Genomic DNA, 13,447 nt, shown 5'->3' with positions numbered 1-13,447 from the left:
GACATCCTGTCGAGGCAGGGGCCGAGGCCCAGGGAATGGAGGCTTCACCCCGAGGTGGTGAAGCAGTTATGAAGAGTTTTTGTCCAGGCTCAGGTGGACCTGTTTCCGACTCGAGAGACATCGCAGTGTCGCCTCTGGTTCTCTCTGACTCATCCTGCTCCATTGGGGCTGGATGTCATGGTACAGACTTGGCCGAGGCTTCGTCTGTACACCTTTCCCCCAATCGCTCTGCTCCCGGGGAGTGCACCGGGACGGGGTCCGAGTACTATCTTCACCCCTGCCCAGAGCTGTGGAAGCGTGGGTGTGGCTCCTGAGGGGGCACAACTCGCAGCTTCCGGTCTCTCAACCGATGTTGTTGAGACCATTCTCCAATCCAGAGCTCCCTCTACGAGGAAACTGTATGCCCTGAAGTGGAATCTTTTCACTTCTTGGTGCGGAGACTGCCAGCTCGACCCAGTTTACTGCCCAGTTGGTACAGTGCTGGAGTTCCTGCAGGCCCGATTCTCTGCAGGGTTGACCTACCCCACCTTGAAAGTCTATGTGGCGCCCGTTGCGGCCTACCACGCCCCTATCGGTGGCCAGTCAGTGGGCAGACACCCCGTAGTTACACGTTTCCTCCACGGTGTGCTGAGGCTGAGGCCTCTGGCCAGAGAAGCTTATGCTAAGCGGTCGGGATGCTATTCCATAGCCTCGAGTCCTCTGATCTCCCCTTTCCTTTGGGGGTCAAGGCTCACTCCTTCTGAAGTTGGCCTTCGGGACGCTGCGGGACGCTACTTTGTCAGGTGCCTACCTGCATTCTGCGCCACTCCTGGCTCCTTTCTCTCTCCTTTCTCTCGCCTTAGCTGTGCTCTTCCACACTAGGCAGGGATTTGCGTCATGCAACCATTTATAACACTAATAGTGCACAACAAACTGAACTGTAAGTATCTTAATGCTTCTGCAGTTAAAAAAACCTTTGCTTGTATCATTAATGAAGTTCTAATGAAAGTTCAGGAGGAGCTTCTTCATCTACTCCTGTCAAACACAGCATAAGCAGCTGCTAAGGAGGCAATAGGAACACAAAACGATAAATGCATGTAGATGATGATTCACATTACTACAAACGTCATTGATCATATCACCTCATTATTTGCAGTCTTTTTTTTTTTTGTGATAGTACAAAGACTGGGAAAAAGGCAGTGACTTACCACTGAAAACTCATGGAATGTGCTTTGACATATTTATTTGCACTTCTCTGGTCAATTGAAACTGACAGCAAAAAGAAATACTGTTTCTTCTCCCTTTCTGCGAAAAGAAATGCTGTTTCTTTTTCTGCCCTGCTCTGTCTCTCCAAGTGTGTGTAAGTGTGTGTGTGTGTGTGTGTGTGTGTGTGTGCATGAGTGCACGTGTATGTGCTCTTACCTCACCACCTCGGAGACATTTTGTCTGGGTCTCGCTGTGTAGAATGGAGGATGGGGCAGTTTGTGTGCTGTGGAGCATGTCTTAAAGTTGACCCTCAGCGTCTCTCATGAAGGAATGTGTGGGCTCCCTGGCCCACTAATCTAACACCTGCCTTAGTAAACCCAGCCTGGGCCTGACCACAGACCTCCCAGGTTAGTCAACCCCTCTCTCAACATTCAGGTCTGTACAGCCACTGAAGGTCTTGCATTCATTCGTCTTTTGAAAGAAACCTTGCATTTGAGCGCAGAGATTTTTTTTTTTGTGTAAAGTGAGGGATAAGTTTTCCTGATAGAGTTTTAAGGAAGACATCAATCATGTGCAATGTAATTATTCTGAATGTGTCAGCCAATACCGTATAAACAGCTGTAAAGCAAAATATATATCACATGGCATGTGTTTTTGCTCTGGCTTTTAGTTCTTTTAATAACATATTTCTACCTCTGGTACTTTTTTATTTGCTTTGAATGAGCTTAGCTGACTTACATGTATTTAAGCAATATTAGCCTTTCAAGTTCTTGCCAACCGACAAGAGCTGTTTGAATTACCCCAGAATGCAGTTTAACCAAATGTTATTCAAACAAATTCTTGTGGGAATGCATTTTATTTTACACTTTTCACTTACCTTATGCCACTGGTGTGATTAACTGTTTCCTTTTAGAACCCAGTGTGTTTCTGCATGACTCTCTCACTAAATTCACAGTTTATCATGCCTAGTAGAACACATGCAAGTTTTAATGTTTATCACAACAAATCTTGATAAAACTTGAGCTAACAAATCATAAAATTCAGACCAACCCCATGCAATGCAGATGCTAAGTTAAAAGGACAGTCCACCCAAAAATGTAAATTTTCATTTTCACCCTCATGTCATTCCAAACCTGTATGCATATCTGCACCTGTGTCGTTCATCACATTAACAAATGAACATGTTCCACATTTAACAATGGGAAAGTCCAAGACTTTTTGTCTTCATTTTTTCATATTTTGAAACCCCAAAAAATAAAAAGTGTAATTTTGTGAAAGGTTACTTGTGCTTGTTCTCATTTTTTTTATAATACTATATTTATTTTATATTAAAAATATCACTTTATATAATGCAAAGACATGAATACATTTTTGATTGTCCAACTATTTTTTTTGGGTCAAAAAATGGTAACAATTAAGTTTTTTTTTATGTTATTGAAATAATTCTCTTTCAATGCTCACCAAGGTTCCATTTATTTGATCAAAAATACAGCAAAACTGTGAAATATTATTACAATATATTACATGAATATATTTTAAAATGTGAAAATTATGCCAGTCTTCAGTGTTACATGATCCTTCAGAATCATAATTTTTTTGTGAAAACTGTCACACACTACCATTCAAAAGAAATTCAAAAGAAAATAATACTTGCAATGACACAATAAAATTAATCAAAAGTGACAGAAAAGGCTATTATTTCTGTTTCAAATAAATGCAGTCCTGTTGAACTTTTTATTAATCAATAAATCTTGAGAAAATGTCATGGTTTCCACAAAGACATTAAGCAGCAAAAACGGTTGTCAGCATTGATAATAATAAGAAGCATTATTAATAATTAAGCACCAGTGATAAATTATAATAATTGAGCACCGAATTTGCATATTTCAAAAACATTGTAAAAAATCTCAATAATTCCCAACTTTTGACCGGTAATATATATAGATGTCCATACATCCTATCCTGGCTGTCTGGGTGTTTGACAGTGGATTTACTGTCCATTGTATCACACATTATAAGATCATTTCAATATGAATGAAATCCGTGGCTACATTTAAACCATGCAGGGAGACAGAAAAAAACTGAACACAAATGCACCATGTCTTGGAGGCCAGTGTTTTCTCTCTCTCTCTCTCTCTCTCTGCCTCTGCCTCTGCCTCTGCCAAAGGCCCAAGCTTCAGACTACGGGTCTCCTGTGAACTCCTTTTCTCCACACAACAGCAGTGCCCCAGCCCTTCACTCAAACTCAGACTCCACCCACACATGTCAGTGACATGAGCAGCCCCCACTCTCCTTTTATACATCTAGGCACATACTCAGAGGAACATTCCCACAGCTCAAATCCTGCTTCTTATATTTACTGCCATTGTGAATGCTGAGTAATTCACAGGAAATGGTTAAGTACAGAATTTGCACCATAAATTAATGTCTTAGCATGTTTTAAGCTGCTGTTCAGCTTCTTGGTCCAATTGTTATTCTGTTTTCAAAAGTGAGATCATCCAAGCACATGAGACAGTATGTCAGAATGATGGCCAAGCCTGTTGGTGCACATAATCATTCTAAGTGTGAAGGAATTATAATGTCAACATCCACAAGTCAGGAGTTTTCTACATTTCTTACTCTAATTTTCATTTTCAAGATGTCAACATTTTTCTACTGGTGAAATCCATCAATGTAGCAGAAGGTTATTATTGTATCAAAGGTTAAAACTGTTGGGGCCTAAAAACCCTAGGGGGGAATAGTGCCTCGCTCTTTTTTCATCTGTCTCTTATTCCATTTCTCTTTATTCTATTTCTTTGTTCTCCCAAGTTCACTATTCCTTGTTCCTCATTTAATATGTCTAAACACAGTGAAACTTCATAGTAACTGATACTGTGGTTGCATGCAAATTTTGTACAAATAACCAAGGAAATGAAATTGTGTGTCATCTCCTTTTTTGTGTGTTGCTATAAGTGTATCTGATGCCCAGAGAAAAATAATTCACTCTAATAAATCGCTGTTCTTCTGCCAAAACAACCCTTCTCTTTTCAACATGGACTGTTATAAGAAAATAATCATGTGGACCTCCTTATCTGCTTTTGCCCGCATCCTTCCAGATTGGGATTGGTTCCGTGTCTCGGCCCAATCAGAGTGATCTCTGCCCGCACACAAATCATGTGAAATTGAACTTGTGGTCTCATTACCAAACAATGGAATTCAAGCGAGAGTTAGTGCAGCGTTACAGGCTAAACACAGTGAGGTGGTTGAATGGCCCATTAGCTTCTCTCACAGGGTGGTTCCCAGCAGGGTTTATTAATGACCTAAGAGTGCTAATGACCTTTCAGTCTTCACTTTCTTTCTACTTGTAAACTGATCCACCGAAAGCGACTCTATTGTTTCATTCTCAGGGCTCTTTGTATTACTCTCTGTCTCATTTGTGCCATTCTCTCTGGCATAGTGTTAACATTGCCACCTTTCTCTGATTAAGAGGGGCTCAGGGAATATCCCAGATGATAAATCACAGTATTGACACAAAAACATACACATTCTAAATCAGTCTGACCTTTGGAGAGGTGTTCTCCTGTAATACTCAACGGAAACTGAAGCTGACAGTTTAGCTGAGTTTGACTGCAAAATAATAGCAAAATATGAATTCTTATCCTGGAACAGGATTCTTATCTAACTTTATAGCAAATGACAAATAATTGTCTGAATAGTCTGCAGTCATGTTAATATAATAATCGTACATAATGATTTCAAGAATAAAGTTGTAATATTATAAGAATAACATCAGAATGTTTTAAGAATAACATCGAATAATTGCAATATTAATGTTGTAATACAAAGAGAGTAAATTCTCATTCATTCTGTTTCTCTAGAATGGATTATGGGGCTGTTGCAGAAGAACCATTTTATGTTCCTGTTACACTTTAAAATAAACTTTTGTGCAATGTTAAAGGTTCCTAGTGAAACTATACTGTAGATGCCAACAAAGAACTTTTATTTTGTGTAGAATAGCCACAACAGCAGAAGAAAAAAAAACATATTTTCCTCATAGCAAATATCCAGCCTAGATGAAGATGCCATGAAAGGTCGTTCATATTATTGTAGAGTGTTGCACACTAGTACTTTCAGTCAACCTACTATTTCCACTTACATGATCCATCTTTACAGATATTGAAATCACAGTTTGGTCTAAATATCTTTCAGAAGGATGTGAAAGAAAGTTCACTGGAATTCTATTTAGAAGTCATTTTTGTGCTGACAGTTCATGAAATCATCCAAATGAGGTACGTGGTACAGTGGGTTCTGAAAGATGTGTCATGACTAGAAAAATGTGTTTAGCAACAAGAACCTTCTGTCTTTTAATTAAATACAGTAAGTAATACTGCTTAAATCACAGATTTGAACGCACATAGTAAACAGGCCAGGTTATGCCTCTATATTTCCTTTGATTCAGGGGATTCCCAAGTCATATACTCACCTTCCAAAGCATTAAAGCGTTTGTGAAAAACATAAATCGGTGTTTCATATCATTTGTTTTATGGGAGAGAATAAGCCTTGTTATTTTCTGAGGACTTTCCAAGAGAACGGTAATGATGCCTTCTCTAATTTGTACTGTCTAGAAACCCAATCACAGGGAACCACAGCAGGGTATATTTGAAACAAACACCTGGAACTTCTAGAGAACTACAAAGGAGACGCACAGAAAATTAGGCTCCTGGAACAGTTGGTTTGGATTAAACAAACTTCCCTTCTCTCTGAGCCGAACTCACTGAAGATACATAATGAGCCTGACCTCCCTGGAGATTTGAGTACACACAAACGCATACAAACCGTACCCATATGAACCATTCCCACAGGCAAGTAATGTCTGTTCATCATGGCAATATAAGCCATATGGGCAGTTTTCCACTAAAAAATGAGTTGTAAATTCTAAACATCTTTACTTTGATCATATGTAGGTCTGAATGTAGGCTTAAGCTAAATACAAAATAATAAATGCATAGGGTTTATTTTAGAAACGAATGCAAGTGCACAAAATATGATCTTTCGATAAGACTTTCTGGTAAGGTTCAATTTATTAACATTAGTTAATGCATGATGTATTAATTAATCCATGATCATAATTAATGATTTCTACGTTTACGCATAGATTTTTAACATTTAAATTTGTATAACATTTGTTAATGTATTATAAACAAACATCAAGTTAACATTAACTGGCATTTACAAAACACTGTTTTTGACTAAAAACAGAAAACTTTTTACACATTGTGGCCATTCATTTACACAACAAAGGTATTTTGGGGTCCTGAAAACACAAACTTTTGAAAACAGGTTTCAAAGTGCACGTTTTTGAAAACAATACCATACAAAAACGCAAATATGTGAAACGTATTACATGTTCACATAATGTTTATTTACAAAATTACATTGCCAACTACTGGCCTGACATGCATTAAACAGTGTTTTATGTCATTTTCGTGGATCTGTTTGAACAGGGTCATTTTGACAACATTGTCATCTGTACGAGAAAAACGCAAAGGAAGAACTTTTCAATTTTTTAGTACAACGTTGCCATGTAACCATACCCCTAGTTAACAAATACTTTACATTTTTAGCACTAGTTTGTGATATCTAATGTTTTTAATAATGTAAACAAATTAAACCCTATTGTAAAGTGTTAATGAACTTGAACATCAGAAGTAGTGTGCAGTGTGTCTTCTATACGTATTGTAAAAGATACACAAAAAATACACTAATAATATTATAATGACTAAGCTAATGCTTAAAAAAAGCTAATGGTTAAAAAAGTGTGTATATGGGTTAATTTGTAATAGACAAAAAAAAACATCCTTATGACAAATCTGAGAAGTTTGATACATCTTTTATTTTAACGCCACATTTGTAGATATCAGAAAATACTTCAAAACACTGATCATACACACTGAGTATATAAATATAATTTTATTTATAAAACATTTACAAATGCTGCTAGCATTGTTCTTGAAATGTACAACTTATCAAAAAACTGTATCATTTTCGACAAGCATACAGCATAACATCAATTAACAATATCTATATGCAATCTTGATTTGGACTTGTATCTCTCCACTCAGTTGTTTGGGTTTTCAATATTCACCTCGGTTTGACTAGACATAACATAATTGTACATTAATGTGTACATTTAGTGTAGACATGTTGGCGTCTTTCTGGCAGATGTAGGAAAGTCACAGATAAGTGGAGAAAGGGTTATATGAGTCTCTCTGTGGTTCCAGGACAGGAAGGGACCTTTTCCACCAATTTCACTGTCACAAAAGCCAAGCTAGAGTTATTAGGCTTACATGCGCTTACAAATCAAATCAATACAAGTGCTTTCTCAATACATCTATAACTGTCATAAAATTGTACAAAAGGCATAAACATTCATCTGTTTATAAAGGTAAGCAAACTGTATGTATCCAAAGTTGTTCCACTATTTTACAAACATGTAATTTGGCAATGCCTCAAGAGCAAGACGTCCAGAGAGATTTACAAGACTGTTCCCTGTTTATCTTTGTGATTACAAGGTTGGTGTTGATCAACACCATCATAGAATGTTCACAATGGTCCCTGGTTCTCCACAGCAGAGTATTCTGTCTCAGACACATGTGAGGCATCGATAAGCCTAGCGAGGCCAGTTTTGGTAGAGTACTTGAAGATGAAGGCTTTCATGAGGTCGTAACGGTAGTTCTTGTTGATGAAGTTGTAGATGATGGGGTTCACGCAGCAGTGAAGGAGGGAGAACCACTGGGTGAGATGCAGTGCTGCATAGAGAGCGTTCTCCAGTGTGCAGTTGAAAGGAAGCACGTTGAGAAAGGCTAGAGTGTCAAGCAATAGAGCTCCATGGTAAGGAAGCCAACACACTAGGAAGACCATAATGTAGGTGAAGATGAGGCTACGGCTGATACGACGTTCCTGGTCAGCTGAGGGTTGGATGGTACCGGCCAGGAGGACGTAGAACACTGCAATGATAGGGAAGGGGATGGCAAAGCCGAGCATGAAGAAGCTCATTTGGATTCCAACTGTCCACTCCTTAATGCTGTCCACCGGGTACATAGGTTTACATATGATGCTGTCTGAATGGCTGGATTTCTCAGCCTGGAGGAAGTATGTTTCAGGGAAGGCGGCAAAGAATGCCAGCAACCAAACGCCAACACAGATTAGCTGCCTGATCCTTCTCTTCCTCTGACGGGGACCATCGCCAAAAAGTTTCACGGACAGGTAGCGGTCCACACTCATACATGTAAGGAAAAATATACTGCTGAAGAGGTTGACACTGAAGATCAGATGTGTAATTTTGCACATGGCATCTCCAAAGGGCCAGTGGCCGAGTTGAAGCAGAGAACTAATGGAGACCGGAAGAGTGGCCACTACGCAGAGGTCAGCGATGGCAAGGTTGAGGATATACAGGTGAGTCTCATAACGTTTCCTTTCAGCTCGCACGTTCACCCACACCACCAGAGCGTTGGCGGCGAGGCCGATGATGAAGAGGAAGATGTAGAGAATAGAGAGGGCATAAAGCAAAGCCCTCTGGCTGAAGGTGCTGTGACACACTTCCACATGGGAAACATTATCGTCAAGGGTTGAGAAGTTCAGATCACCCAGTGCATCCAAAATGTCATTGAAGTCATTCATATTCACACTCATCTTGGCACGTCTTCGTTATTGCCACTTGTGGGACAAAACGGCAGTGACCTGAAACAAAAAACAGGTGCTGTTATGACACGTACACAGAAAGAAAAAAACAATAATAGGGTCTTATTAAACTCAGAGGGACAGAAAAATGTATAACAAAGAAAGTTTATTTATAAAACACACATAATCTGAAACATCTCGAACACACCAGGGTCCCTTGTCAGAGGGCAGGACCTTGTGCTGGATAAGAGGATTTTTCCTGAATAGTTCAGTGCATGGGTTTATTTCCCAGGGTTATTGGGTTGCACTTAATATATGAATAAATTCAGGCTATCATTGTCACAAAATCAAAGAGGGAAGAGTCAAAAACAAACAAGAGTGTCCACAATAAATAAGGAAAATCCTCTAAAAAAATCTAGTTTTGAAGTTCATTGTATTCATACTCTTTGTATTCATGAAGACTTTCAATTTAATCACTCTAAAATGTCATGTGGTGTAACAAAAGAAAAAAGTGATCTCACCTTGAATACACGTGATTATACACATCCTAATTATTATTTTCAAAATCATTTTAAATATATTTTTTCTAAGGAAAATAGTTTCCCCCACAAATAGTATGATTTTTTATTAATACATTTTATGTTTTTGAAGAGTCACACAAAATGACAATTTTACAACATGAACCACCCTTGCCTTTTCTTAAAAAGGTCAAATTTTCTGATATTTAGGAGGTTTGTTAACTTTGACACACAGTCATGAATGTCTGCACGTGCACTTTCTGCATGTTGGTTGCACCACATGACTCATTTAGCAGACAAAGTACAAATTATTGCAAACAATAATGAATTGTTTCATTATTGAAAAAATTCTGAGGTTTTGTTCAGAATTTGATAAATCAAAACACTAGTGTTACTTCATTGTATTGTGTAATATTATTAGACTAAACTAATTTTTTGTTTTTAAGCAATTGTGATTCATTGCTCAAAGGCTGTGTTGTACTTTTCTGCTGAACATAAGGACTAGATGCCCAGCAGCAAAACTCAGATGGCTGCTGAGCAAAACTTGTTGGCAGACCTGATGTCATGCAGTGACCCAGTAAAAAACTAAGCAGATATCCATGGCAAAATGGGAGGTAGTTTGGCTATACAAAAAAAGTTCAGCATAACCAACAGGCCATGCGATGGAGTACAATGATAAAGAACAGCTTGTGATGCCTCTGGAGGCATTAGAGTGACTGATGCCCGTTAGAAGTGAGACAGGTCATAGATAGAGGGGAGGAGGATGGGCGGATGCTGCTCTCTCTGCGACACAGAAGGGTGAAAGGTTCTTTTCTCAAAATGATATGCTCAGCTTGGGGACTGGATGCCAGGCTTTGAACTGACAAAAGCTAAAGAGAACAGAGAACAGCCACACTGGCGCTATGTCAAAGTTTTTCACTTACACATTCTCAAACAGATGTACACACATCTCTAAACACACATTTTAGATGTGTGTTTAGGGCTTGCATAATAATAAACACATTGGAACATTTAAGTGTGCTTTTAAAACTAAAACGTTGTGCAGTGAAGCAGAGATGATAAACACAGTTATGCTCTTTCTTAATCTGTCATTTTTTAAGTAAACATGAAGAAATACGTTTAATATAAACAAAATATCAGTTTCCAATTGGCTTGGCGTTAAAAGATACAACTGCAAACTTCTTGTGTTTTGCTAAAGAACCATCAAGTGATAGAATTTGTTTAGGCTTGTTGTTTATTTTCATTCCAAATCAACCCGCTGGTTTGACCCTGGAACACAGTTAGCGCCTAACCTTAATATCATTAAAGGAAATATGAGAAGTGACACAGCTGCTCTTAATGCATCCTGTGATACTTGCGTACTGCAAGATCCTCGATCCCTCCCAAAACAAAGACAGATCTGGACTTATTTTACAGCTTTCCACTCTGACATCATTACATTGTGGAGACAGAGAGGGCAGCGTAAACCTCTGACCTGACTTACCAGGTGCAATTGAAAAAATCAGGTGCCATAAAATGTGATGGTCCATTACATACGGCCCCAAGCACCACCATCATGTCCCCCAGCCTTGTTGTAAAACTGTTGCGTTTACACTGTTCAAACACAGCGGGCCCCTCACCTGATCTCACGGCCCCAGGCAGCAAGCACACTTGCCCGCACAAAGAGTTAGCTGTGTGGACACAGAGACTCTCCGTCCAGTCTCCTCCTTCCCCCTCTCTCCCTGTCTCTCTCACTTGAAGTCTCTAAGTTCCCTTGAAACTCAGTATTGTTTCACTCCAAGTGTTTTGCAAGCATGAAGGGAATTATCAGTCATGGTTAAAGCATGAAATCTTCACTGTAAGAGTTACTGTGAGGAAAATAAAGTAACAACAATACAATAAGTAAAACAAATCCCTTGCAAGTAAACTAAATGTGGATGAAAACTAGATAACAAGTAAGTGTAAATTAATTAATCCCACAGAAAATTACTATTTTACTATAGGTTCCTATAAAGTAAATCAGAAGTATATTTTAATATATACATATTTTATTTATAAATAAAAACTACTGCAAAATAATAATAATGGCAAGTCGCCTTTACAGAAATTCACAAGCAGTTAAAAAAAACGAACTAAAAACGAACTCTATATTCTCTATACCGCAACCAGCAAACAACCTTACTAGTTACATTAATTAATTCACGGGAACCGAGGAAAAAGACCGAAAGAGTCTCGAAAGAAACAAGAGTTCCTCTACTTGACCCCTTTATACAAGAAACAAGAGTGCATGTCCTTCTCTTAAAATATGGATTTAAAATTATTTATTCTCTAACGTGCAACAACATTCATTTGAATGTTATATGAAATAGAATTGGACATGGGTATTAAAGGGACAAATCCGCGGGATGCGACACTGCTAATCCACACCTCCAACTGAGAGATTCGGGTTCGGTTAATTTGTTAAAAGAGTGCTTTTTTTAAGTAGCCTACCTTAACTTTTAGAGTGTAGATATAGAGCAAGTTACATTAGGCTTTAAAGTCAGATTTAAAAAATAATATCTTATAACACCGTATATAATTAGTTTTAAGTGTTTGGATATCATTAGATATGGTCCGGTATGAAAAGGCTGCATTTAAAAACCAAAATCTCTCACGCACAAGCACGTGCACACACAAACAAGACGTAAAAATAAACTTACAATCCTTGTGGTATGTTTTGGTGCTCCTATGCTTTTAAATGTAGCCTTTGGTAACGAGATTCCGATGCCTGGAGAAAATGGCAAAGTCTTGTGGTTATCCGTACGAGAGGATGGCGTGATTGTCCCTCTGCGCTCTGACTGCACTTGCTGATATAGTGCTGCGAGTAACACCTCCCGAGGCCGATCGGAAAATCACTCAAGTTTCTGTCCAACAACAATATGTGAGTGGCGGACGTGCGACACATCGGATTTCCACTCCCTGTTTAAATAGCGATATAAACTTTATATGCAAAGTTGTATTTCTCTTATTGTTATATATGTTTATATGCAATACAAAAAGAAATAGCGATATAAACAAAATGATTGTTCGAATATCAGAATAAGTTTTTGAGTTTTTTGTTTTCGCACTGAGAGTTGTTTAGAAAAATCAAAGAAGCATATGCATGCGAGTTTCATTGAGGACTTGTAAGTCCTTCCAGTTTCACATGCTGAAATATGCTTCACATACAAATATTCTCAAGATTTTTATATCAGTAAAGCATTTTAGATCCCCGTTTTTGCACTGCTCAATCATGTATTTATAATAACTAATCATTTATAATAGCTAACTAATTAATAATTATTAATATTGTAATAAATATTATAGCTATTGACAATACATATTTTATATTGCTAACATTCATAGCATATGAAATCATTCAAATAGTTCAAATGTAATATATAAATTAACATACTCATATTTGAATGTACCAACTGTTAAGCATTCTGGTTTGTTAATGACTAATAATAATTGCAATTGATACAATATCATATTACCATTAATATGACTTAATTATTATGGTATCATACAGGTAATATGACTTAATGCTTCATGGTAAAGTCTTATATAAAATGCAGCTTGCAACGTGCTGTAGTTAATAGCAGGTGAATTTTGTTTTATTTTTCCTGTCCCACGACTGTTTTATTCTTTTTGCGTCCTCTTGGCAATCCCTCAAAAACTTCCAGGCAGTCGGCTAAATTTAACCACAAGGAAGCTCACCTGTTCTTAATCTTCAGCTGGCCTCTGTTTAGCTTTATATTTTCTGGCTAATGGCCAGTGCCTATTGTATGTGACATGGAAAAGTGGAAACTGAAATGAAACATTCTCAACAATATTAGTGGAATCTTAATGGGATAAATTGTTCAGTAGTAAGGAGTGAAGTGATGCATTTGATTGTAGAAGCAGTAGTGCATTGATCCAAGTGCAAAACATATTTTGGCTTCCTCTAGCAATGTGAGGATACTGATGGATAAGAGATAAGCCACATGAATGCCACTGTAACCACAACATTACACGGAAAGTGTTAAGTCTTGCCAGTATTATTTTTTAATTGTGTGGACGGAGATTGATCAATGTGCTTATCCATG

The 13,447-nt window shown here is 38.0% G+C and overlaps 1 protein-coding gene across 1 annotated transcript; it reads right to left on the bottom strand.

Moving 5' to 3' along the window:
- Positions 1–7,070: 7,070 nt before the first annotated feature.
- LOC107748917 (atypical chemokine receptor 3-like) lies at positions 7,071–12,160 on the bottom strand. The gene is made up of 2 exons (XM_016563925.1): positions 12,041–12,160; positions 7,071–8,904 (listed from the first exon to the last, which is right to left on the bottom strand). Exon 2 carries the CDS (start codon positions 8,854–8,856, stop codon positions 7,768–7,770), a length of 1,089 nt encoding a protein of 362 aa, XP_016419411.1. The 5' UTR covers positions 8,857–8,904; positions 12,041–12,160; the 3' UTR covers positions 7,071–7,767.
- Between the last annotated feature and the right edge of the window lie 1,287 nt (positions 12,161–13,447).

The sequence above is a fragment of the Sinocyclocheilus rhinocerous genome, unplaced genomic scaffold (genome assembly GCF_001515625.1).
Source record: "Sinocyclocheilus rhinocerous isolate Xijiao unplaced genomic scaffold, SAMN03320098_v1.1 scaffold1371, whole genome shotgun sequence".
Taxonomy (NCBI): Eukaryota; Metazoa; Chordata; class Actinopteri; order Cypriniformes; family Cyprinidae; genus Sinocyclocheilus; species Sinocyclocheilus rhinocerous.
The sequence above is the reverse complement of the archived record's forward strand: the minus strand, read 5'-3'. Positions and strand labels throughout refer to the sequence as shown.